General features: G+C 38.1%; 1 protein-coding gene and 1 long non-coding RNA gene across 5 annotated transcripts in view; one reads left to right on the top strand and one right to left on the bottom strand.

Annotated features, from left to right (window-relative positions):
* Positions 1–19,964, top strand: part of LOC136854029 (uncharacterized) — a 51,115-nt gene extending 31,151 nt beyond the window's left edge. The window contains exon 3 of the long non-coding RNA XR_010857602.1: positions 18,499–19,964. This is a non-coding gene — a long non-coding RNA (uncharacterized lncRNA). The remainder of the gene's footprint in view (positions 1–18,498) is intronic.
* wge (winged eye) overlaps positions 13,200–25,036 on the bottom strand; it is a 109,444-nt gene continuing 97,607 nt past the window's right edge. For all 4 annotated transcript variants that reach the window (XM_067130023.1, XM_067130027.1, XM_067130024.1 and 1 more), the window contains 5 exons: positions 24,679–24,813; positions 23,638–24,209; positions 20,651–20,830; positions 19,728–19,895; positions 13,200–14,105 (listed from right to left, as the gene is read on the bottom strand). In XM_067130023.1, coding sequence (XP_066986124.1) covers positions 13,893–14,105; positions 19,728–19,895; positions 20,651–20,830; positions 23,638–24,209; positions 24,679–24,813 — 1,268 coding nt within the window. In that variant the 3' untranslated portion in view covers positions 13,200–13,892. The remainder of the gene's footprint in view (positions 14,106–19,727; positions 19,896–20,650; positions 20,831–23,637; positions 24,210–24,678; positions 24,814–25,036) is intronic.

Raw genomic sequence — 25,036 nt, 5'->3', positions numbered from 1 at the left:
TTCTTTCCCGAAGGTGCACTTGTCGAACCTGACAACTAATCCCCTGTCCTGCAGGTGTTTCACGACAGTGCGGACTTGGTGGAGGTGTTCCTCTTGGGACTTGGAAAAGATGAGGATGTCATCGACGTAGCAGATGCAGAAGGGCAGATCTCCCAAGATGGTATCCATCAGGTGCTGGAAAGTGGTGCCTGCGTTCCTGAGCCCGAAAGTGGAATAGGAAAATGTGCAGCTCCCAAAGGATGTGATGATGGCAGTCTTTGGGACGTTGTCAGGATGTACAGGGACTTGGAAGTACAACTTCAGTAGATTCATCTTGGAGAAAATTTTGGTTCTGTGGAGGGTCCCTGTCAGGTCTTGCATGTTAGGGAGGGGGTAGTGGTCTGGTGTTGTTACCAAATTCAGGTGCCGATAGTCCCCGCAGGGCCTCCATGAACCATCGGATTTCTTTACCATGTGGAGAGGGGACGCCCAACAGCTTGATGCCTTTTTACAGATGCCCATGTGTTCCATTTCTGCGAAGGCCCGTTTGGCGTCTTGTAACTTCTGGGGGGACAGACGTCGGAACTTGGCATGGGTTGGTGGGCCCGTCGTGGTGATGTGGTGGAAGATGCCATGCTTTGCTGAAGCCCCAGATGACTGGCGCAGTTCTGGTTTGAACACATCCGGGAACTCCTGTAGGAGGGGCGTTTAGCTGTTGGGGGCTGTGGGGCAGATGGAGGGCACCCCGGGTCCGGTGGAGAGCTGACGGGAATGGCATGTCCCTGTGTCGAGGAGGCGTTGTCTGGAGACATTGACTATAAGTCTGTGATGCCTTAGGAAATCCGCGCTCAGCAGTTGGAACTTAACATCTGCTATGATGAAAGGCCAGTGGTATCTGCGCCCCAGGATTGAGGCAGCCCGGGTCGTTGTGCCATAAGTACGGATGGGAGTTCTGTTTGCTGCTATGAGGGAGGGTAGTGAGTCAGGTATTTTTTCTAATCTTCCCTGGATGGTGGGAAAACCAACTACATTGCCCCTGTATCAACCAGCAGGCGGCATTTGGAGATTTCGTCTGTGATGAAAAACCCTGCTGGGCGGTGGGAGTTGGGTTTCGCGGCCACAGCTGTTACTTGTGGCCGCCTTTGTCGTTTTTGTGAAAGAACATAGAGGCCTGCAGGTTGTGGCATTGGTCCCAAACTTTCTATGGTAGAAACACCACGCCGGGTTTGGCCATGCCTTGTGCTCTCTGAATGGCGGTCTCTTCTTATAAACGGTATTGATGTCTCCGTCGTTGTCACCGTCTTCCTCCGACATTGTCACCGTCTTCCTCCGACAAGTTGCAGGCTCCCAGGGTGGCGGTGTGTGTCGAGGCCTTGGTGGCCTCGGTAAGTTTCTGGGAGTCGTCGACTAAGGCATCCATGTCCAGGTTCTCTGCATCCCTTATCTGGCGCTGAACTTCCTGCGGGAGGCGCCGAAGGAGATTGCGTTTGTCAGGTCAATTGTTCTTTTCCTCCCGTTTTCGTCGCGACCTGGGAGTGTTACTAACCCTCGCAGCTGGTCCCAGGCTACCCTGGGTGATGCATCTCCAAGGGGCTGGGATAAGAGGTCAAATGCGCGCTGCGCTCTCTCAGACACGGACATGGAGTAGGAATTCAGCAGTTTTTTTTTTTTAAGTCTGTGTATGTGACTTTGTCTGGTTGTGCGTCCAGCCAGGGGGAGATTCTATTGAATACTTCTTCTGGGAGCGCCGACATGACTGTCTGATTTTGTAGCATCATCTGAGATGTGTGCCATGCGAAAATGCGCGCAGACGCGCGCCGGAACCATGATGCCGTGTTTTGACGTGAGAACGGGGGAAGTTTGACTATCTGGCTCTGTTGGTGAGAGCGGCATGCAGACGATGCTCGCGGGTTCGCATTGAGGTTCTGCTTCTGACATCTTGACTTCTCACGCACCAAAACACGGGAAAATGTGCTGTATTGAGTCCGTTAATGGTGCTGATTTGTTCGAGAGGTCGAACAAAGTGCCAAAACGTGCCCTTTTGGGTACGCCGTATTTAGTCCACTAATGGCATGGCTTCCGCCAGGTAGGGTGCTATCAGAGGCCTAAACTTTACGCTGTAGTTAGTCTGCTAAAGGCTTTCTGATGATAGGGTGCGGCCGTAGTTAGTCTGTTAATGGCTGGGCCAAAACCGTGCTACCTGTCTCGACAGGTGTTTATAAGACAAAAAGTGGACAGAAAGGTAGCGGGCGACCTAGGGCCCCCACTGCGTCCATACTTGATTTGTGTTTTCTGACAAGCATAAGAATACGTACAACATTTGTTACATGGCATATAAAAGGTAGATATACATATCGGCAGAAAGGCCGTACAATGATGCATAAGATGAGGTACACAAAGAATCTGAAATAAAGACAGGTAAAATACATGACATGATTACTGTAATGTACACCTGAAAAGAGAAACACAAGGAAAGAGAGACGCGATTTGTCACCCTTACACTGGATTTAATCTTCACAGTAGACCAGATTTAAAAATCCACATGTAAAGGTCATGGCTCTGAAAGGAAGATGCGTAGACGACTTTCCCCTCTTCTGTCTGGGATAGAACAATGGATGGCAGTGGAGTCTATTCTCTTGCCTATTGTTAAGGAAATAAGGAACCAATGACTGTTTGGCTAATTCAGGGCCACTAGGGAAATGGTTCTGTTGAAAGCTAGATTGTTCAAAGCTTTGAAATCTTGGAAAATGGAGGAAAAAGGTATATTGTCCTCCATTTGTTCGTCTTGTAGGAATGCATCTCTTGCTATTGCCTGAATGTCCAGGTGATGAGACACATGTACTGGAAGCTGATGGCTCCTGCATATGGTAAACTGGTCCACTTCTGGATGTAGAAGCATGTTAGCAATTACTCACTTGAGAGGAGCTCAGCATGAGCCTAACCTCTTGATATAAGACATTGCAGACATATTGTCTAGGACCAGCAAAATATGGGTCCCTTTTAAAAGTTTAAGTTTTCTGGGATGGAAAGACTGCCAATAGTCCCAGAAAGCTAATATGTCACTCCCTTAGAACAGATGACCATCTTCCCCCTAACCTGTCAAGGGGGCATCTGTATGAATTGCCACTCATACAAATATTGGAGTCAGGTCGGAGTGTTTGCCAGCAACCCCTTCCAGGTCAACAGATAGAGTATCTTCCCAATCTCAGGATTAGATCTACCATGGAGCCAAACTGTAAGAGGCCCAAACTTTGTTCCAATTGTTGTCTGGAAAAGCTGGGCTGTACAAGGAATCTTCTCAGGTCCTTCCTTATTCTGGTTTGAGTGCTGTTGGGAAGAGAGAGCTGGCTGCGAAGAGTAGCCCAACAAAGTCCCAGCCTCAGAAGAAGTCTGCTTAATGGAAGGTGGTACTTGTTTCTATTAAGAAACCTTTTGGCAGGAGTTGGTCGATCACCTGAGCTCCAATAAAATAAATAAGTGGTACAGTGTGTATATATAAAAATTTATCCGAACAATGTTTGTTCAAATTTGACGGGTCAAGGATCACCCTTCGTTCGGAGTAATGCTTCATGCGGATGCTGAAGAATGGTGGCAAACAAAGCTGTCTTTCTCTATGGCCCCTTTTTAAAAAGGGTGTGGTTTTTGGAAAAAACTACTTTAGAGGAGGGGGAGGGCGAGACCATCTCTACTCTAGCCCATTGAAAATTATGCTGTGTTCCCAAGGGGAGGACTTCCACTGCATGTTATGCTGTAGAAGGCAACTCCAACCATGCAAGTCCTGTTGGGCTCCACCTCTTCCCTTTCTCTTAATACACAGTCCAGGAGTTGATTTTTCTTTTCTTTGGTAGGAGTCTCTTGTCCATTTTGAAAGGGGTGCTGATGATATTGTTGTCCTTTCTTCTATTGTCAGAGGGGTCCTTTAGTGGACTGGAGGTTTGTAGTCTCTGGTTCACACGAAGATTTCTTAGGCTAAGAAAACTCGAGAGTATTGTTTCCCAGATTCTCTTTTTTCACGAACAGTTTATAGTACAGTATGTAATCCTGTTGTCAGGCTCATTCAATGAGTTGTGTAATAACACTCTTCAAAAAGGGTCATGACAGATAGGGGAAGAACACAATAAGGAGGTAACATTGGGGTGCGAAATGTTGAGGCCCACCAATGCTTCCTTTCAAGCCTTTACGTGACACTCCAGAAAGTTGTAGGGTACTCCCCATAGGGTCCAAATAAGTGTTTTGGCTACTGCAGTGGACATTGTTCAGGAAGACACTGGAAGTTCTTTAATAGGTGGAGCCTAGCATAAAATCCAGTTTTGACTGTTCTGAGATTTTTCTCATAAAGGTCCCAAATTGCTGGGTAGCCATGTCCAATGGGAGCTTTTTCCTCTCATAAGGGAGGACAAAATTTGTTGTCCATTCCCCTTTCCTTTGTAGCACTATCAAATACTGGGCTGGTGGAGACAAATGGTTTATTTCTGCCATAAACTCATGTTTCCCTGCCACCACAAACTTCTGCAATTCTGTCTTCACATGATTGATTGTTTCAAAAGTAAAAAGAAAGAAGGCTGATGCCTCCCAGAGAGGTTATTGGTTGTATAAAACTGTTGTTGTGCTATATTTTCCTTTAAACTGGAGATGGGTTGCTTCTATGGGAAATTTCAGTGGCTATATCCACTTCATGTCGGGTATCAGTGACCTCTCTTCCAAGGAAAGACACTTTGTCTCCATCGGAGGAGTTGAAGTGGTAGTCCCTAGAATCCACTGCTTTTGGAGTATTGACCCAAATGTGGATTCTGCTTAGAGATGAACAGAAGCATGCTGCCTTAGTTCTGCTGGAACAATGTACAGTAGTCTCCTTTTGTACTCCTATTGAAACCTATAACTCACAGAGACAGCTTAAAAATGAGCTCTTTCACCATTTAAACTTGCTTCCAGGAGCATATTGCATATTTCACACATGTCCAGCAACCTACCAAAATCTCCTTTATTCCTTCAGGGGCTGCCTCATACCAGTTAGTTATGAGCCATTTCCAGAGGCGAAAAGCAGACTGAGCAATTCACTGTGGCACAGTTAATGTGTAGGTCCTGCGTAATAGTAGCCCCGTACGTAGTGATAAAAGGAACAAGATAATCTCTTGTTTCCCAGTCTGTATAATAAAAATACTTGTGTTAGCTACCTATATCACTGTACAGGCAGGAAACACTTCAAATTAACACAGGCCTACATGGCCACAAGTACATGTCCATGGTATGATGTGAGGTAAAATGATCAATGGGTCATATCCATGAAAATAGTAGTAATGTATTAAAATTAATCCACAATTAACTACAGTAACATTGCCTTATAGGATTTGCTCACAAATGCTTCTTAAGACAAAACTACATGGATATCCATACTACATATTTATACACATTTCATAACCTTGGATTACCCAGTCTATTTCCAAGCACCATGTGAAGGTTATGTAGCCTATAGGCTTGTTAGTTGGTTCATATTTAAAATCAATAATTATTGGAATAATCATACCAAAAATATATAAAATCATTAGCTCTAAGATTTTAAATTGTTTGGCAAAGCCCACCATTATGGACAAGTACTTTTGTATTCCCTTAGGAAAAAGACGAGCATTATGACAATTTTCTCAATATGACGTCACTACCAGTGGAGTAATACCTGTTGGAAGTAAACCTGCATGAATGTGTTTTCTTTAACATTTGAAAAGAACCCTGATGTTGAGGATAACTTAACTATCGATATCACAAAAACCATTTAGTTTAATTATAAAATACGTACTACAAAGGAAATACTGGCTTTCAGTAAACACCAAGGCTTGCAAGTTAAGCACGATTGGGAACTTTAATTGCATCTATGTTTTGTAAACAAGAATTTAGGCTAACACAACTTCTTTTGGTAACCCCAGATTATCTATCAATGTTAAAAAGGTCACTGAATAATTAGTTTCAGTAACATAATTGTCCAATATTATTGCCCTAATGCTAATTATCACTTTGTCGAACAAGAAAAAAACAGCACAGCAATTATAGCGTAGCCTAGCCATCTACTTCTAACTTCTCGCCTTGCAAGAGGACTACTGGCTCCCAATTTAAACAACTATAAGCCTACCTGTTAAAATTTTAGGAACTAAAACTTAGCTTGAGTGGTGATATGATGACTAAAAATAAAAATGAATAGTCGAACACAATTTCCAGAGCTACTGGGCAGACCAGAGTGTAATGAGGAAGATGGCCAACATAAGAATTATTCTGGTCAAGACCAACTATAAGAGAATTCTTTGCAACTGGTTGGCCTGTCTTGTGGAGCCCTGGGGGGGACCATGAGAGTGTAACTCCTTTGAGGTTGAACAGCAGCTACGCCATCAAGAAGCTTTCTTATAGCTTGATGGCATTCACTGTAACAATCTTCCTAGTTTTACTTTTATTCATCCAGGTAAACAATAAAATAACATAAATTATGCTTGAAATATATATTTTATGTACAAGTTTACACACTTCATATAACATGGCTTCAGAGAATCGTCAATCCATTTTCTTGGCATCATCAGCAAATTTGATGCAAATATTTACTATTTACTGGCAAAACAATAGTCTGTAGAACCTTCTAGGAAACAAAAGTTAACACAGGTGTAACTTACTCTCACAAAATATATTTACATACACAAGTATCACAAATTTTTAGAGAAGTAATTGACCTAATATAAGGCTTTGTTCATATTTTGCAAGGCTTTCTGGGAATTTTAAGCTAGTAGATTCTACGGTTATAATATTTGTTAACAGTTATAGAACTATGTAACAGGAACTATTTGTACTAAGAAACCTCCTTATGCTTGAAATAAAGAATGAACTTTCCAATCTTGATAAAACAATACTGCAAGTTATGAATAAAATATGAAGAGTAAAGTATCATATAACTGTAAATTCTTGCATTACTTCAACCTTAAGAACTGTTATGAATTATTTACTGGAGATTTTAGAATTTGTAATGCAGTTTCACTGCGGCTTTCACAAAATTGGGGAGAAACATACCTTTACAAATTTCTGATTCCCTTATGTATTTCTATAGAACACTAGATAAACAAATGGAATGTGGAAACTATGATTAAACCAATAAAATTTGAACTTTAGTGTTCAAGAAGATTCATCCATTTCACTGATCGTACACAAGACAATAACAAAAAAGACAAAACAAAAGGCTTATGTTTATATATATATATATATAGATACTAGCAAACAATGAAGTGTGGTGCAATTCAATGGGATACAGGAGACTCAAATTTACTGTCAAACATCAATTTCCCACATTTATTTTTACACATGAAAAATAGATTTCAACTTTCCGTATAAGGAAATTTTGGACTAGACTTGAGCATATGATTGTCACCATTAGGTTTTCAATCCAATTCTGAAACTGCAATACTAAACCTAAATCTAATCACAGTACTGAAAATAGTTTCAGTTTTGCTCACTGGACAATGGGTAGCACTGTATCCTGCTCAGTGTTAATGATGCCCATTAAGTAATTGCTTCAAAATTTGCTAAATTTTGCAGAACTGTAAATCTAAATGTAATGATCAATTTAAAAACAGTAAGTACTTGGAGAAATAATTCTTTCCAATAAAAGCCTATTTACATAACAAAGAAGAAAACCTCATCATCACTGTATAATAAACATAAGATCAGCCTAGAAATCATTGGCTATAGGGCTTATTATAGGCCAACATAACATAAAGTACTGCAATTAAGTCTTTAAAGTGGATTTGGCACAATCTCTTTTCCTGATACAGATCTAATAACCAATCTTGGGCTCTCATTCATAATGGTAACCCCATGAAACTTTTGAATACTGTTCAGTGCAATATATATGGAATCTACAAATTTAAAATTTCAAAATGCTTGTGATAAACGTTCAAGAACTGCTAAGTACTCTGCACCTTAAAATGCACTTATCCTCAATTTATATATTTTAGCCTGTGGATATGACAATAACTAATGTTTTTTATTAGGTAGATGAAGTTTTTACTATGACACACAATAATAAAAATGAGAATACCTTATTTGTATTTCTAAATGAAATTTTTATAACTGAATGCAGAAATATTGTGTTGCTTAAACACAAACAAGCACCATTGTATTCTTCAATTACAAAACAAGAATACTTATTACAACTTTGGTAATTAATTTACAACACAAAACATTTCAAGGAGACCAAACCAAATATGTCTTAACTGATAAAATTAAGCCCATTCAAAAAGAAATAAAAAATCATGTAACCTTGAGCCTTCAAAAAGTCAATGGTACAAAGTAAAATACTGTACAACACAACTCTACAATGTTCTACAATAATGATAAAAAAGTGACCTCCTCCATAAACATAAAATGCAAAATCAATAGCTATCCAAAGTACTTGTGGCAAAATGCTTGTGTTTGATCTATAAGTAAAAACACAAGTATTTTCCTACAACGTTAGTTCACTGTACTGAAAATAAGGTAGTGCAACAAACTACTGACTCTTCATAAAGTAATTAACAGAAACATTATTTCCAAAATCATTTCTCATACAAGTGCACAGTACACACACATTTGGTTTCTATCAGTTCATCCATAAAGACTGCATATGCAGGTTTTACTGAATCTGAAGCTGGTACAGTTCTTTCACTTTACATTGAAAAAGTGTTACAATTTATAACTTTCATTATTAAAAACCACGGCTTTCTAATGCTTTACTTCATCAGTCTATGCAGTTACACAACTAAACAAAGTTTGGAATTACAAAATTGTTAATAATGATTTATGTAGGGGAGCAAGGGCATCACAAATTAGGAGGTACTCTTCACACTTGCCAGCTCTTCATCTTATACTTGCATCTACACAGCAAATGGGAATCTACTTGAAGACAGCCTTGTTGGTAAAGCAATGCTTTGAGTGTGAAAATGAAAGCTCTTAAAACATGCCTTCATACAGTAGTACAGTTGAACCTCTTAAAACCGGCATTCTGTGGTCCAGGAACTCCCGTGGTTTGGCTAGATTTGGAGTCGGGTGCCATTAGTTTGTTGAGCAGCCACAAGAGCGGCACCACGTATTATTTCGTATTATTTACAACTTTCCGTAGCAGCCGACACCAGAAATTTACCGCCTTTTGTTTATATTTTTACTTTTATCTCACCTGTACTGTACTATAATACTGTACACTCTTTTCTATTGTTTAGCCAAAAAAATTATATTAATAAATATCTTCATGCAGCCATCTCATTTACATTTTTTACATTTACCAAACTTCATTTGGAAGCATTAATTACTGTAGTATGTACAATATTATTCCCAGTTTGAGTTACAGGTTTGATATAGGCCTACTACAGCATAGTACATATATATAATTTTTTTGGTTTAAGGCTATTTTTGCCTTTTGTATTGCTTTAAAGAATAAAAACCATGTTTTAAAGCATTAATGATTGATTATTGCCCATTTCAAGCTTTGTTTACCTTCAGTGTCTATGATCCTGATTGACTCCCATTAGTGAATGTTTAGTATTCATTTTCCCCAACAGATGACGTTGTGTTTTGTGTACTTGTTTGACGACAACATTCAAATGCACTAAGTGATCGCCAAAATTCATTCTTTATTTTTGTCATCTCATTACCCTCTACAATCAAAATACGAAGAAACTAACTGCGATAATTATGAAGTCAGTGAATTTAGGAGATGAAATTCACTGATAATATTCTGCAGACCCTCATAAAAATTTAAGTAGTTGACTTATGGTTAGGCTAACTCGGGAATGTAAGCTAAATGTTATATAAAGTACAGCATGAAAAAAGAGTCCAAAGATATAAAATGTATGAGTTATAAAATGATAAAGTGAAAATATATACCGGTAGGTAATAAAATGATAAAAAGTGGTGTCTGAACTTAGCCAGGTAGTAGGTGTCTGAACTTAGCCAAGTAGTAGGCTAAGTCAGCAACTAGGCTATTTGTGTGTGGAATTAGCTTGCAAGACTATGTTTACGTAGAGGCTTCATTTTTTTGGGGTGTATTCTATTTTCCAGGATTTTCTGTGGTCCGACAGTGGCCTGGTCCCAAGGTTCCCAGATTTAAGAGGTTGGACTGTACAGATCATTGCTTCACAATGAATACTTATCCAAGAGGGGAAACAAATGATTTTTTGAGCCATTCATCATATAAAAGCACACACCTGATTAGTTGGAATCATAATCAATTTAGTGTTGGACTGAAGATACTTAATTACATCTGCTGACCCTACTGAGGTTGTCTAGTATAATCCCTTTTGGCTTGCTCATCTTATTAAGCCCAGATATCAAATGGTATTTCAAATTGACAAAATATTTAAGTGATCATCACTTAGACCTTAAAAGATTCACCCCATATGAAAAAATGATAACAGACATGGTCACACTAAAGTCACAGAAAACTAGTGTTAAGCAATCATACAGATAATCAAAACTGAGTACTGGAGAATAAAACTCAGGTGAAAGTCAAAGATGTGAAGTGATCTTTCTTTAAACAACTGGTGCTTTATAAAAGGGTAGCATGTGACTTTAGTAAAGAAGAAATAGTAATGCAAACATACCAAAGTATTCACACAGCAATAACAGCTCCTACTTCAAGATCAGCCATGCAAACAACCAAATAAAATACTGTACAATACCTGAAAAACTTAAAACCAACACGTGTAACTATATAAGAAACTTTAGCTGAAGAATCTTGCATAATCATTGAAAATTAGAAAAATCTGCCGAAACAAGCAAGCTTACATTCTGAGTCAACTCTTTTGACAGATGCTGTTGTGCTGTATGGAAATGTCTAACAAGAATAAAAACCCCCTTTAAAGGAATAACAAACATATTTAATAATTTGCTTGAAATTAAAAACTGACAGAAGATCAGAATGACTGTGAAAGCCAAAGGAATTGACTATCAAAAAGCTGATACATCCATATGCATTCAGACCAAGCAGTAAAACAACAAGTTACTGAGAGGGAGAGTCTCCAATATACAGTAAGACTCAGCCACCTAGCTGTCCATCACTAATGACTAGTTTGTAAATCAAGGCTGTAACTGCTTAGACTGGCAGAATGAAGTATTGCAAAGCAATGGTTTGTATTTTCACATTAGAAAGCCAAGAAACAAAACTGAAAGAATAAGAACTTCTGAGGTTATTATTTAGAAACCCCTGTGAGAGCTTACACAGCAATACAGGTATAAAAGGTTCAACTGCTGTCAACTGTACATAAGTACTAGTGGTGCCAGCTCACTGACTGAAGAAACTAGTTATTTTTGTTGTGGATGTAAAGCAAAATTTAATTTACAATAGAGCAGTTTTTGTTTCACTCAAAGTTTTTAGGGAACAAGCTTCTACTTCTATTTGACCTCTTCGTCCATTCTATCACATTCACAATAAAAGAAAAGTTAAAGGCAAAGTAATAGCTATTGGATTGATAAGTGAAAATGAATCCAAGGATTTTCTCTGATAAAACTACAATACTTTTCAGAACCAAAATACATATTCAAATGAAACATTCCCGAAACAACTCTCAATGGATTCCAAATAAATTTCAGACAAAATATATACTCAAGAGTTATTAGTACCTTTTGATACAAATTCCTTTTTCTCATACCTACATGTCCTCAACTAGGAGCGCAGGCATAAACAGAAAAAAATAACATGTACTTTGAAGAAAATAGAGCATGAAAAAATTAAAATAAAAGCACAAATAATTATGAGAATTAAAATGAATATTAATAATAATATAGGTGACACTGAACCATATTTCCAAATGGAAAATTTTTACAACCTTGTCATGGAATTCCTGTGGGAAAAAAAAAAAAAAAAACTAAGAACAATAACTGAACAGTGTAACCTTTTTGAACCATTATTATCTGTACAGTCATGACATTTATTTTATTGTAGTGCTATATCATGACGATCTTCATCTAAATTTTAGTCTATTTGATTTGTTATTTCAGTTTACAAGATCCTTCCTTTATTATTATATAAGTATGCATTGTGGTAACATGTCATTTTGTGAAGTTGCACACTAAACCATAGACAGATCCAAATTCTTAAACAACATTAGAAAACTATCCAACTATCATGCTAGAACTGGAGAACATGTAGGAAAGATTTAAAATGAGAAATAAAATAAAAAAAATATACAGAAAGCCTTTCCCTGAAGACAAGAGTTTCAAGGACAAAAAATTTATTAAGACTCTGGAAATGGAATTCTTGAAGTACATTCATTGACACTGCTCCTGAAGCATGTGAAATTTGCTCTAGCTCTACTGTTGTTACAGACTTTGGATCTTATGGACATATAATGGGATAATCCGAAGTTGTTAAGAGTCCTACATTTACTATATATTTGTATATATTGTATGAGATCCACAGAAACATTGAATAATTTTTCAATGTCTTTTGATGGGATATATAACAGATCATTCAAGTATGAGCTCAACAGCATGTCACAATGTGGCATAAGTAAAATATACAACCATGTGATCTACTTTATATTCAATTCTTGAGCCTTCATTTATGACAAGAATGATAATCCCAAGAATATAATGTACTGTTATCTATGAAATGGTAGTTAAAACATGTATTATGATTGTTAAAACCAAATTAACATGTAGGTAAAACACCATAATTCAGTGACACATAACAAAAAGTTTTAAACCAAGCAAAACATCTTTCAAAAGATTGGGTATAAAAGGATCTTGAAGACTCTACTTACTCCTACATGACAAAATATTTGCCATTGGTCATTATCACTCTTAGTGTCACACACGACACAATTGCATGACACAAAAATAAGCTTTTAACACTAGCAGTGGTTCTAATTATAAAGTATTAAAACCATATATATATATATATATATTTATATTTATATATCTATTCATTTAGATATAATGATTCACACAAAATATCTAAATATTTGCAGGTACTCATGTATATGATAAAAATCCTTATAATCTAAAAGGTGTTGTGAGAAAAAGGCAAAATTTTGGGAGATGAACGTCACCTCTAATCAATCACTCCTTTTTTAATGTAATAACAAATAAAGGCAGAGACATTTCTTAAGTGATTTTGCAACTTCTGGTGATTGTCCATAAGCAAGTGTCTTATAGTCAAATATCAGATTTTGTAAAACCTTTCAGTAACTCTACATGAGCATGAAGTTTGCACTAGCTGAGGGAAAAATAAGCCAATTTTTTCATTTTCTACATCATACTGCATGTACGGTATCAGTTATCACACTTTCAAACAAAGTATAAAGGCCTAACAATTCTGTCATGCCTACAACATTCAAACAAGAGTATAGTTATGTTTGACATTCTACTTCATGAATATATGTTATTCATCTCTGTTTACAGTAAACATTTGAGAATATTCTCATATATGTTAAGACATATCTATCAATCAAACAATAACGTCTTGTATCATGCAACTAATGTGGCCAACAGCTTTTGTTAACTGGCTTAATTGTGCATGGTGTCAGAAATTTAATTTATATCGCATTTCAAACTCTAAACTTATTATATATTCAATAAAAATAAATTCTGTAATCAAATCTTAAACCATAAAAGCTCTTCACTCTGCTGAAGTTTGCTTGCCTTCTCTTTAATGTCTTTGCTTTTATAAATAACTCAAAGACAACTAAAGAGTATTATTAAGGCTCATAAGGTCCAGTTCACTCTTTTCCTTGAGCTTACAGACCATAGAATAATAAGCATTAGATACTATTGTGAAGCTCATTTCCTGTGGAAAGAAGGTTTGGTAGCACAAACAAGTATCTTTAGCCCACATATTCATAGATAGAACTAATGATTGAAACCCCAGCAAGGTGAATCTCTACCATCCACCAACATAAACAGCAACAGAATCCTCACGATACTCCAGGTTCCATTGTAATGTGTCCACTTATTGGATCGTATGAACCAGCTAAATAATAAACATCACAATTTTCATAGTTGGGTCCATATCGACTTTCCAACTCTCCACGCCTAATTTTGTAATCTGATAGTGCAATGACATCACACTTGTGACTGATGGTTTGAACATCATTTTCATCAGTATGTGGAGACTGGAACAAGGCCCCCTAGCAAGAAAAAATTAATGGATTAATACTTACAATAATTAGCACAACCTAAAAATGTTATGAAATTGAATAAGACTTAAAACAAAGTACATACTACACAAGATGAGAAAACCATCTGCAGATTATAATCTGAAAACACCTACTCCATATTCCAAATGGAATTTTCAAGCAAAATTATAATTTTTAATTCCTTATTACCAGTGTAGCAACGGCAACATTTTATGAATAAATTGGATACTAAAGCATAAGGACATAAGAAATTTGTCAAAAATTAACATGATGTACATACAAACCACTGCCTTTACAAAGCCCAACACTTTGGTTCTAAAGCAGATTATTGCTAGAGGGTAGCACAGACCTTATCAACAGGGTTAACCACCCTCTCTCAGTTGTTAGCATCTTTATGAAGATTCCCTTTGGGAAGAAGGGAGGGGAAAGAAGGGGGAAAGACTTGGAGTTAGCAATGTTCAATTTGTTCTAACAATTTTTCATATCTCATCAAATGCACAACTGCCTTATGAAGTGGAAGAATAAAGCAGATATTTGTTACTCTAATGGAGTGATGTGGGTTGACGTTATCAAGAAGTACCACGATTTCCAATTCTAAATACAACAGTTTTACAGTCCACTTAGGATACTGGACCATTTTTAGTCTGGGTTGTGGGAAGATCTTTAGCTGATGCATATGCAAATATGTGTCTGGGAAGAATACAGAAAAAGTAATAGTAGTATAACAGGATGAAAAGAAAATGGATATCAGGTTTGAGGTAGTCTAAGATACTTAAAGTATTGATCAGTAATCACCATGAGATGAAAGAAAACTTGTGTGAGGGCTGCCCTATACGCCTAGATGGCTGTTAGCGAAGGGCCTTGTCCTGTCTGAGTAAGACTATAAAGTTAGCAACCTCCTTCTTTTACAGATGTTGCGAGAGGAATGTGACCTCTCTAATAACACCATCAGTATTCCGTCCACTTGTCCTGGTAGACCCTGATGGTGGAGGGTCTGAGGGTATCTGTGGTGGCAGCTGCAGAGTCCTTCGAAAAGCCCTTCTTTCTGAGGACCTGGTGGATAGACTCAATGGTACCTTCTGTCATGCTCCTGCTCCAGAAGGCCAGGAGACTGAGGCAGCTCTTGGGACATCTATCAGGAGGTGCAGCAGGTCCACTCTGCCTCTGGCCATTGGGGAACCACCAGGGACTGGTGGAGCCTGTTCAGGACCCTTCTCAGTTGGTAGAATGGTGGGGAAGGCATACACATCCATGCTGTCCCATGGATGTTGGAAGGTGTCCTGCACTGCCGCTCTTTGGTCTGGTATTGGAGAGCAGTACAGGGGCAACTTGGCGCTGATGCTGTTGCAAACAGGTCTATTGCAGGGCCCTTCCACATGTTCAGCAGACTGTTTACCATCTGGTTGAGACCACTCCATTCTGACAACCTGGTCTTTCCAGCTAAGCTGATCTGCAATGATGTTCCTCTTACATGGAATATACCTGGTCAATCAGTTCCAGGTCCTGGGAACTGCCAGGTCACACAGGACTGTGGAGATCACCCATCCTTGTTTGTTGACATTGGCTACCACTGACATGTCATCACCCATCATGACAACCAAGTGGCCTGATAGGATGTGTTAGAAATGCTGGTAAGCCACCCATGCTTCTTTCATGTCCAGGAGGTTGATGTGCTCCTCCTCCACCTCCTCGGGACCCAACATTCCCAAAATGCAGTCTCCACTGAGATGTGCGCCCCATCCTTTTCTGGAGGCATCAGAAAATACCAGCATCTCTGGGGGAGGTTTGCAGAGTGGTACTCCCGATGTCAGATTGACTGGATCTCTCCACCATGTCCTGTCCTCCTTTACCCCCTTGATCACCTATGGGCTGTGACAGGTCCTTCTTTGGTCGCTGTCAGGCCACTTTCATCTGTCACTGGGGAGGTGGGAGGTGCACTCTGCTCCTCTGGACAGGCTTCATAAGGGAGAACAGATGAGGGCCTGCCGTTTCTACGCCAACTGGGCTGTCTCTGTGAGGAAGACAGAAAATGTTCAGGAGGTTCATTATTATTTCTGCTCGACTGGACTAACCAAAATAACTAGGGCATAGGAGTCTCCTCTTCGGTTGGGGCTACCCCTGAGGCTTTTGTCTGTATCTGGATCTTGGGGAGGAATGTCTGCCACTGATGTTCTGCTATCTACTGAGCCGAGCTGGCCTGCCTGCTATAGGTCTTGGTTGACGGATGGCTGAAGAGGAAGATGCTTGAAAAGAATGTCCATGGACTCCTCTCTCATCATTTCAAGGGCTTTCTGAACCATGTCCAGAAGGAAATAGCACAAAGAATCCTGCAGGGTGCTGCTCCTTAGAGCCAACTAGCTCTCCTGTGAGATTTTTCACAGCATCACTGACAGGAAGGCCTCTCGATGCCTGAGGGTCACATTGGCCCATTGATGGCCCACCTAGCTAACAATGCAGGACAACACCTTACCTGAGGGGCCCAGATACATCCTGACGGCTAGCCACCTCTCCAGGATTATGTCATTCATGCTCTCGAAGAGCTGGCCCCCGGCACCTCTTAAACCAAGAGATGGCTCTAAAAATCCTTGCCAGGATGAGTTCTATGTTAGAAGCCTCCATACTGCTGAACCTCACCTCTGTTGTTTGAAGTGCTCTAAGGGAATGTGGTTTCCTAGCCTGCTGATCACTAGGTACAAAGTCCTGAGGATGGTGGTAGCCTTCTCTGGCACGTAGCACTTGGACTGGATTGGAAGTGGAGGCAGCAACAATTTCTCCAACCTGGCCAAGGCCAGTAAGATCAATCCCGCCACCAGCCCTGTACCAGCAGAAAACAGGCCAGAAGGAACAACTGCTTCTCCTCTGACTGTCTCCGCCATCTGCCTGAAACACACGCGCCATCTAGGGTCATCAGGGACAGAGACTGGAGGGTCTGCAAGGCCCAGATGTCTCCTGATGTGGGCCACCAAGTCTGTGATGCTCCACTCTTCTCTGGAACTTTCAAGTGCCCTAGGTTTTCCTGGTTCTCTGATTTGAGCATCTCTCTCTCTCTCTCTCTCTCTCTCTCTCTCTCTCTCTCTCTCTCTCTCTCTCTCTCTCTCTCTCTCTCTCTCTCTCTCTCTCTCTCTCTCTCTTGCAGCCTGTCCTCCAGGTTGGTGGAAGTAGGCATCTTCCTGCTGGAAGTAGAGGCACGTCTCTCCGAGGGCCCATCTCTGTCCCACTACCAGGGCAATTCTAATGACAATCTGCCTGGTGGGACTCTGGCACACTGATGAAGGAGAGTCCATCCTTTTCTGAGCTGAAATGGGGGAGGCATCTTGGTCAGGTACTGAAGCACCTGAGTGCTTCCCCAGGATCCCCACCCCCAAAACCAAAGAGCATAGAAGTCACAGAAGCAGTCGCTGATGAAGGGGGCCTGGGGAAAACTGGAAACGCTGGAGGAACTGGGGAAGGGGTCATAGTAGCTCCCCTTCTTCCATCTCCTCTTGTCATACAAGGCCCACTGTGATTCCAGCCATCTTTTACACTCGACATATGTGTCACCTCTCACTCACTCTTTGCTTTTATATGTGATACAAACTGGATGAGGATCGACCACTACAGGACAGACAGACTTGATATGCGGCTTACCTTCACCTGTGCATTGCCCAAACTCAGACTTATTCTCTTCCATGGTAGCCATGTTAATTACGCAGGTTCACACACAGCAAACGAACAATACAGACAAAAGGAGGTCATCCATGTGGCTTTGCACACCATAAACTAAGGAAAAAGCACCAAAAACACTTCGTGCTCCTTTGAAAATGCATAAAATTTCACAGAATTCACGATCTCTCGCTACAGTAAGGAACTCAGAATCACAGGTAACTTGGGGGATAACAAGCACTAGGAATTCATGCACATGTGGCACTCACAAAGAAAATCTCACATGTGGCACTCACAAAGAAAATCGCAGCAATGAAAACAGGAAAACACAGAGTAACAACTAGGCACTATGACACTAAGCACACAGTGGACGAGTTAGGACGCCTTAGGTTGCATGGGGGCACAGGCCTATGCGATAGATTTTGTTTTTGTTAGTCAGTGACAGCCAAAGTGCAACTTGTGTAAGAAACCCCATTTATAAAAACGTAGGTTTGTATTTCCGTCAGAACAAATATAAGTTACATTAAAATGAGAAGGGCAAGACTTGCTTGAATAATTTTCCTAACTCTACGAAATAAATTTTTTGAGATTTTTCATTAATTTTAAGTTTCACTTTCAAAAAATAGTTTGCCAAGTTTCATGGTAAGCAATCACAGAAGGAAATTAGTTTGTTCACCAATCAATGGATGGTAATGCTGACTTTTTTAAAATTTTATTGTTTCACTCCTTGGCTCTCCTCAAGGAAAACTGTATTCAAGAACAAGGTGGACAAGGAAGTCTGTCAGGATCAGGAGCTAGTCCTGGTTTTATACAGCTTACTATTGGATTTTGCCTGAAAACCAGCAATCTGCCTCCATTTCTTCATTCAAGACTCAGATTCAGCATGGAGTAAACTCTACATTACGATGCACCCTTCATTGCTAAGCCAACCTCCAGGAGTATTGACATTGGCTTACAAAGTGAACACTGCTATCTACTCTACTCCTTGGTCAACAGTGCTTTGTTTGATTCCTACAGCTATCCTAAAGTAGCTATCATACAAGAATTGAAGACCATTCTGATGAAGCAAGAATCCAAGGACACAGCCTCTCCTAGCTCTGTCAGTTCCCAGTGATTGTTACAGTATTTGAATCTTTAGCAGAGAAATTCTTCATATTTTCGTATAATTTTGTCCAATTCCAAAAATCTCAGTAAATTACTCTCCTTCAGAACTTGTCGGCTAGGCTACTTATGTTTTGTTTATTGGTTGAGGATTGATGTAGAGGCCTATAGGTTATTGTGTATTGCTTTTACAGATTTTCTGTTACATTGCTGGAAGTGAGCTTAATTTTTTTGCTGGTAAATATAAACTGGTAGGTTTTATTTGTGTTTGTCTTTTTCCCAGTTATTTGTCTAGCAATGTTTTTGATAAGGCTAACTGTGATATAAAAGATGAACTTTGTATATTATTACCTGCAACTTTTATCTTTGTATGTTGCACATTACAATATTGTCCCCCATCTTTACTGTAGTTCTATTTTTCATTTGCTAGAATTGTAAACTGTTGACAGTGTGTAGTAGGTGCATGTGGTTGAGAAGGTCAAGATCTCTTAAAGCTTTAGCTAACCCACTATCTGGTCTAGGTCTGTCACATTTTGTATTTCTTTGACGGTCTTCTTTTTTTTTGTGTATGACACTTGTTTTATATTGTACTTTAAGAAGCCTTGCACATCAGAAAGTTAAAATTACCCAGTCTTCTTCATCCTGATGCAAACAAACTCCTACTTAGTGAGAAAGAAATTAGGACTAAATACAGTGCTTAGAAGTCTTTGAATTTTGAGTTATTTGTTCAATGCCTGCCCTACATCATTTCACTGCTATTTCCCTAAAGGATCTGCATTTGAGAAGTATTGCAAGACTAAGGTTGCATTGTTTATGTTAGTTGACACTGTAAAAAAATAATGTTCAACTATCAACAACAGCATTACTCACCTTTGGTTCAGTTAGCCTACGACCGAGTCCTTTTGTCTCTTGAGGATGATAAAACCATTTGACCTTCACAACCATGTTTCCACCCCATGATTCCCACATGTGCTCTATTTTTCCAATGTATGGACGGTCTGGCTGACCAGCAGATAAAAACACAGCACAATCTTCAACCTGTTGTAAAATAATAAGGTTGACTTAGCTATTTTCCAAGGTAAAATTACATTTTGATCAAAAAGATTATTTTTTATATTTTTTACCTAGCTGAATATAAACTTAACTATTGACAACATAGGTACTTTTGGTATAACTGTGTTTTGCTAATGAAAGTGACAATTTATACATACAGGTTTTCAAAAAACGATACTAGCTTAATGTATTAAAATAAACAATTGGGGAACCCTTCACTTAAGATTATAATAATGGTGCTTTTATATTTCTGTAATGAATTTTCAAAATTACAAGAAAGTACATATTTAGAAATTTAACATTCTTGAAGGCCAGCAAGATAAAAGTTGGAGTGCTTTCCTATGCCATCTAAAACTGAAAATCAAATTTGGAAAGTTAAACTATTTTCATATGTATAAAAAAACCGGTGTAAATAATTATATCTATGGCCTACTTTGCCAGTTAGTTTTCTTGGCATTTCTTTGTTATGCAAATCCACAAATAACTAAAAACAGTCTTAAAAAATATGAAATACAATTACTGATGAAAACCTGAAAATGATTAAATCCACAAAACTGGAACTCTAATTTCTGAGGAATAACTGTAATTTAATTTATTTACACAGTAGCACATATACAATCATAATTTGGAAAGTTATAATGAACTCCATGTGATCACTCTGATATATTGGTTTGTTTCTTCTGTTGGCAAAACAGAAGACCAGACAATTTCCTTGCTTCAAAATCATTACTGTTACTTACACATATCTTCTCTTTTCCTCGAACAATGGCCTTGAAAAATTCTTTCTTTCCCTTTCCTTTAGCTCCAGGTCTTTTGAAGCCTTTGCCAGACCATCTCCACAGTTGTCTCTCAGGCAGGAATGGAGCAATCTTTGACTTCCCAGATGGGTGTCTTTTCTTTTTGCGTCCTGGACCTTTCACCTGCAAATATTACAATGTCTTCAACATCCTTGAAGTATAAATGTATATACAGTACAGTAATATGACAGTAATATGCAAGATGTAAAGCAAACACAAAGGGAAGATTGTACAAGAAAACAACCAGCTGCAAATAGTGAGTATAAAGATCTATGGTTAATGTTTTCATGGCTAAATGCCACCGATGGCAAGAGCCCAAATACCAAAGACCTAAACAGAGTTATTATACCAATAACAATAGTCACTAACCAAGGTTAAGTACAAATATAAAATTTGTAACAGTAATAGCACTCAACTGCTTGGATTTTGCTTTAGGTATGAATGTCAAACAGATAACTGACAATGCCCAATTTTGTCAGAAATCCATTTCCAATTAACCAAATTATTTTAATAAATAAAGTCTAAAATTTAATGACAAATTATTTTGGTCACTCATATGACAGCTAAACAAATTAGCTCAGTGATCAAGTTAAATTATCTATTAATATTTACAGAAAACAGTCTCATGAAACAAAATTTCAGACTATCTTGTGTCAGCCAAAGCAACTGAATATGAAAATAGAGAAAACTGAAAATGCTAAAGCAACTGAATATGAAAATGGAGAAAATTGGAAATGAGTTGTTTGTAAACCATGTCGACCAACTACAGTACTGCATGACCTATCAGAAAGTAGTATCAATGGATCATGTTCCTAAGATTAGACGAGGCAAAGGATATATAAAAGTTCCAATCATAGCCTCCATGAACTTTAGAAATACACAAATTACCTTTACATAACATAAAAATAAAACCCTATCCCCACAAACATAAACTACAGCAAAAGCCTCATTTTACACTGGGACTGAATTGTATAAGTTCTAGTAACAATTTCCCAAATACAAAACAAAGTAATTTTCTTGGAAATTACAAATCCAGTGCCTTGACAGACATGAACAATCTAGGGCATCCCACATATCCATTACCCCAATCTCATCAGGTAGAGAAAGACTGACCTCATAAGGTCTAGTAGGGTGATTGCCAAATACAGTACCCAATTACCCAGCTTCGTTCACTGCGGGAAGAGCAAAAGGCCATCCAATTATCCTGTTTTCCTAGGCTCTGTGTTTTTATAAAAGAATTTGGTATATTTAACTTGTTTAATTCTTGGCATGCTTCATTAAAGAGCAACCTTAGGTGAACTATGAAGCTTGTTAGCTCTCGACAATGGAAATGGAAAGAACACCATAATTAAGGTTGAAACCTTTAAAACATGTTTGGAGTTCATAAAAAATCCTAAGCAAGCTTCAGAACATAATTTCAAGCTCCAATAAATGTGGAAGCAGCATTAATGTAGCCCTCTCTAAAAGTTCTGAAATACAACAATCATGTTTGACAAATTTGTGAGGCCACCCACATAGGGTAAAATTATCTGTGAGTGGATTGATTTGTATTCCTTGATAATAAGCTGCAGACAGATGTGGTGTCCAGAATGTGAAAACAGACCAATATGCAAAAAATATCAAGCTGATTAGAACATGGAATGACATGATGAGATGAGCAGTAAAGTTATAAAGCAGTAGAAAGCCAAGAAAATAATTATAACCTCAGATAGGCAAAACCTGCCATAAAATTTCTGATAATGATGAATGTGTGTGTGCCATCAACAAATGACATACAGTACACTTGTTTGAGTAACAACTGGAATTAAGTAAATACCTATTACCATCTGAAAATTTATGATAATTAACTTTATGAATACAATAGCAAGTATAGGTGTCTTTTATTATAAACAATGCCTTTTTATTCTAAAATTATTATAAACAATGGGAAGTAAAATTATGGCAAAAGTGATAAAATTAAATTACACAAAATACGGTAATTCTGAATTTCCTTTCTTTGCATATTTTTGTCAAGCACTTTCATACATGTTAAAATCTACATGTTAAAATCCCATGTTAATTGAAGTTTTCAGTTAAAGTAGGGCTCTCTATTCAGTCCTCTTATTCTTTTCACTCTTACTAGTAAATATTCTTAGCTCCTGTAGTCACTTCGTCTGATACCTATTACAATTACTATTTCATAATTTTCTGCCACAGCCCGAAATCACAGAAACCTTGGATTTTCAACCAGCTTACTTTCTCATCTAACCTTTTTATCATCTTGATTTGATTCAACTTATGGAAATTTGGCTCTAAAGCCAAGTACTGTACTGGGGCATTTTCAGCCACTCAGCGCTAAAGAAATTGAGAAAAGGGAGTTAGAATGGTTGGACAGCAAAACAGAAGAAAGGAAGTGTACAAGGCTAAAAGTTGGGTGCAGCTAGGGACCAAAGGGATACTACAAACCACCTTTAGTAATGCCTATAGTGCACCATGTTAAGTGCACTGATGGCATTACCCACTTTTGGGAAACACTTTGTCTTCAAAAGAACTCGTAATTTTTCATCTCACATGGGAAAATTATGGAGAAAAAAAAAAAAAAAAAAAAAAAAAAATTCTAGGATGGTAAAAGACATTAACCTACTAACATTAAAATTACCCTCAAGTTTACTACTATAAAAACCACTCTCCTTCTTTTACTGTTTAAGCTAATTGCAATTACAAAACCTAAATCAGAAAACTTTTTTGAGTAACTTCACAACAACCGTTAAAAACTTTACTCACTGACATCTACATAATTTTAAGGCACTACTTCCTGTACATACTTTTAGGGCATAACTTCCTGGCCTACAGTCTTATCCCACTTAAACAGAAGTTTTTAAGTCAAATCATATCGGTAAAAAAGTTGAAAATTAGAAGAACAGAACTGCACTAAAGTAAATATCACTTACCACTTCTTTTTTAGATGGTGTGTATTCAGAGTCATTTCCTTCTGATTCTTCATCAGATGGGCTTTTAGACGAAGTCTCATCTTCTGAGTCTGATTCTTTAAGGAATGATGCCTGCCTCTGCCTCTGGCTCTCACTCAGTGGTGGAGGAGGTGACTTAATCCTCATAGTGAGTTCATTGACTCCTGGTTCAACATGGGGCAATGGTCGGTCCCCTTCGTGGTGCTTGTGCTTATGCTTATTCTTATGTTTGTGGCGATGGTGGTGTGAGGAATCAGTATGCTTGTGCTTTTTATGCTTCTTTTTGTCATTCTTCTTATTTTGTACCTTTCCTTGACTTTCTTTCACATTCTTTTCTATGTTAACAGTGCTACTTTTATTTTCCTTTTCTACTTCATGGTTTTCATCTTCTTGGTCATTCAATTTACCTTCACTATCAACACTGGTTCCAGAATATGTTCGAACCTTCTTCTGCTTGGTCTTCTGAATGTCCTCCTTCACATCTGAGGAATGGCTGTCTCCAGTTGGTCTCCTCTTTCTCTTGTTTAAGGTCATCAGTGGATTGGGATCATGTTCTGCTTATTTGTAAAAAAAAAAAAAAAATAAAATAAAAATCACTGCCTTAGAAAAATATATTACACTAAAGAAACCAAAAATACCATCATAAATCAAATGCACAACTCAACTGGCAAAATACTAATGTTCTGTGATAAACATAAAAAAATCCTTAACAAAAACAAGTCATGAAGAAATACCATTATGTACACACTCCAAGTCAAGTTATTGTCTGAAATTCTTACATATTCTTTTTAGCAATTTTAATGTTACCCATGATCAACAACAACAAAATTTTAAAGTAGAGCATACCTCTTAAAAAGAACACAAATAACTATTCAAAAATACACTGCACAACATTCTTTCCATGTAATATGATTCAAAATCAGTATTACAGATACTGGCTCCCCTATTATTCTTTCTGGATATGAGAGCATGAAAAATGTCATTTATGTAACTGTACAAAGCAGAAAACTGAAATAACCTTACCTATGACAGGAAAATCTGCTGGCAGAAGTCTTATGTCATCCACATGAATCTTTCCAGAATCACCATCATCAAATTCCACATTAACAAAGTTATGATTAGCTTCATGAGCTGGAGAGGATGATGCAGCAATACATCCTAAAGGGCAGAAATTATAAAAATATATATATATATATTCTTTACAAAATAAGCCTCATAGTTAGTAAATTTTTTTGTGCGGGTATACACACTACGAATTTTATGGGAGATATTACATCAAAATTCTTAAAGGTGATAATCTCTTCAACAGTATGTCTGTGAACTGGAAAAAAATTTCCAATTGTCTCCAGTTCAATGACAGAAACTTTCTCCTCTAACATCA

This window comes from Macrobrachium rosenbergii, chromosome 28 (assembly GCF_040412425.1).
Source record: "Macrobrachium rosenbergii isolate ZJJX-2024 chromosome 28, ASM4041242v1, whole genome shotgun sequence".
NCBI lineage: Eukaryota > Metazoa > Arthropoda > Malacostraca > Decapoda > Palaemonidae > Macrobrachium > Macrobrachium rosenbergii.
This window is presented reverse-complemented; position numbering and strand designations above follow the sequence as displayed.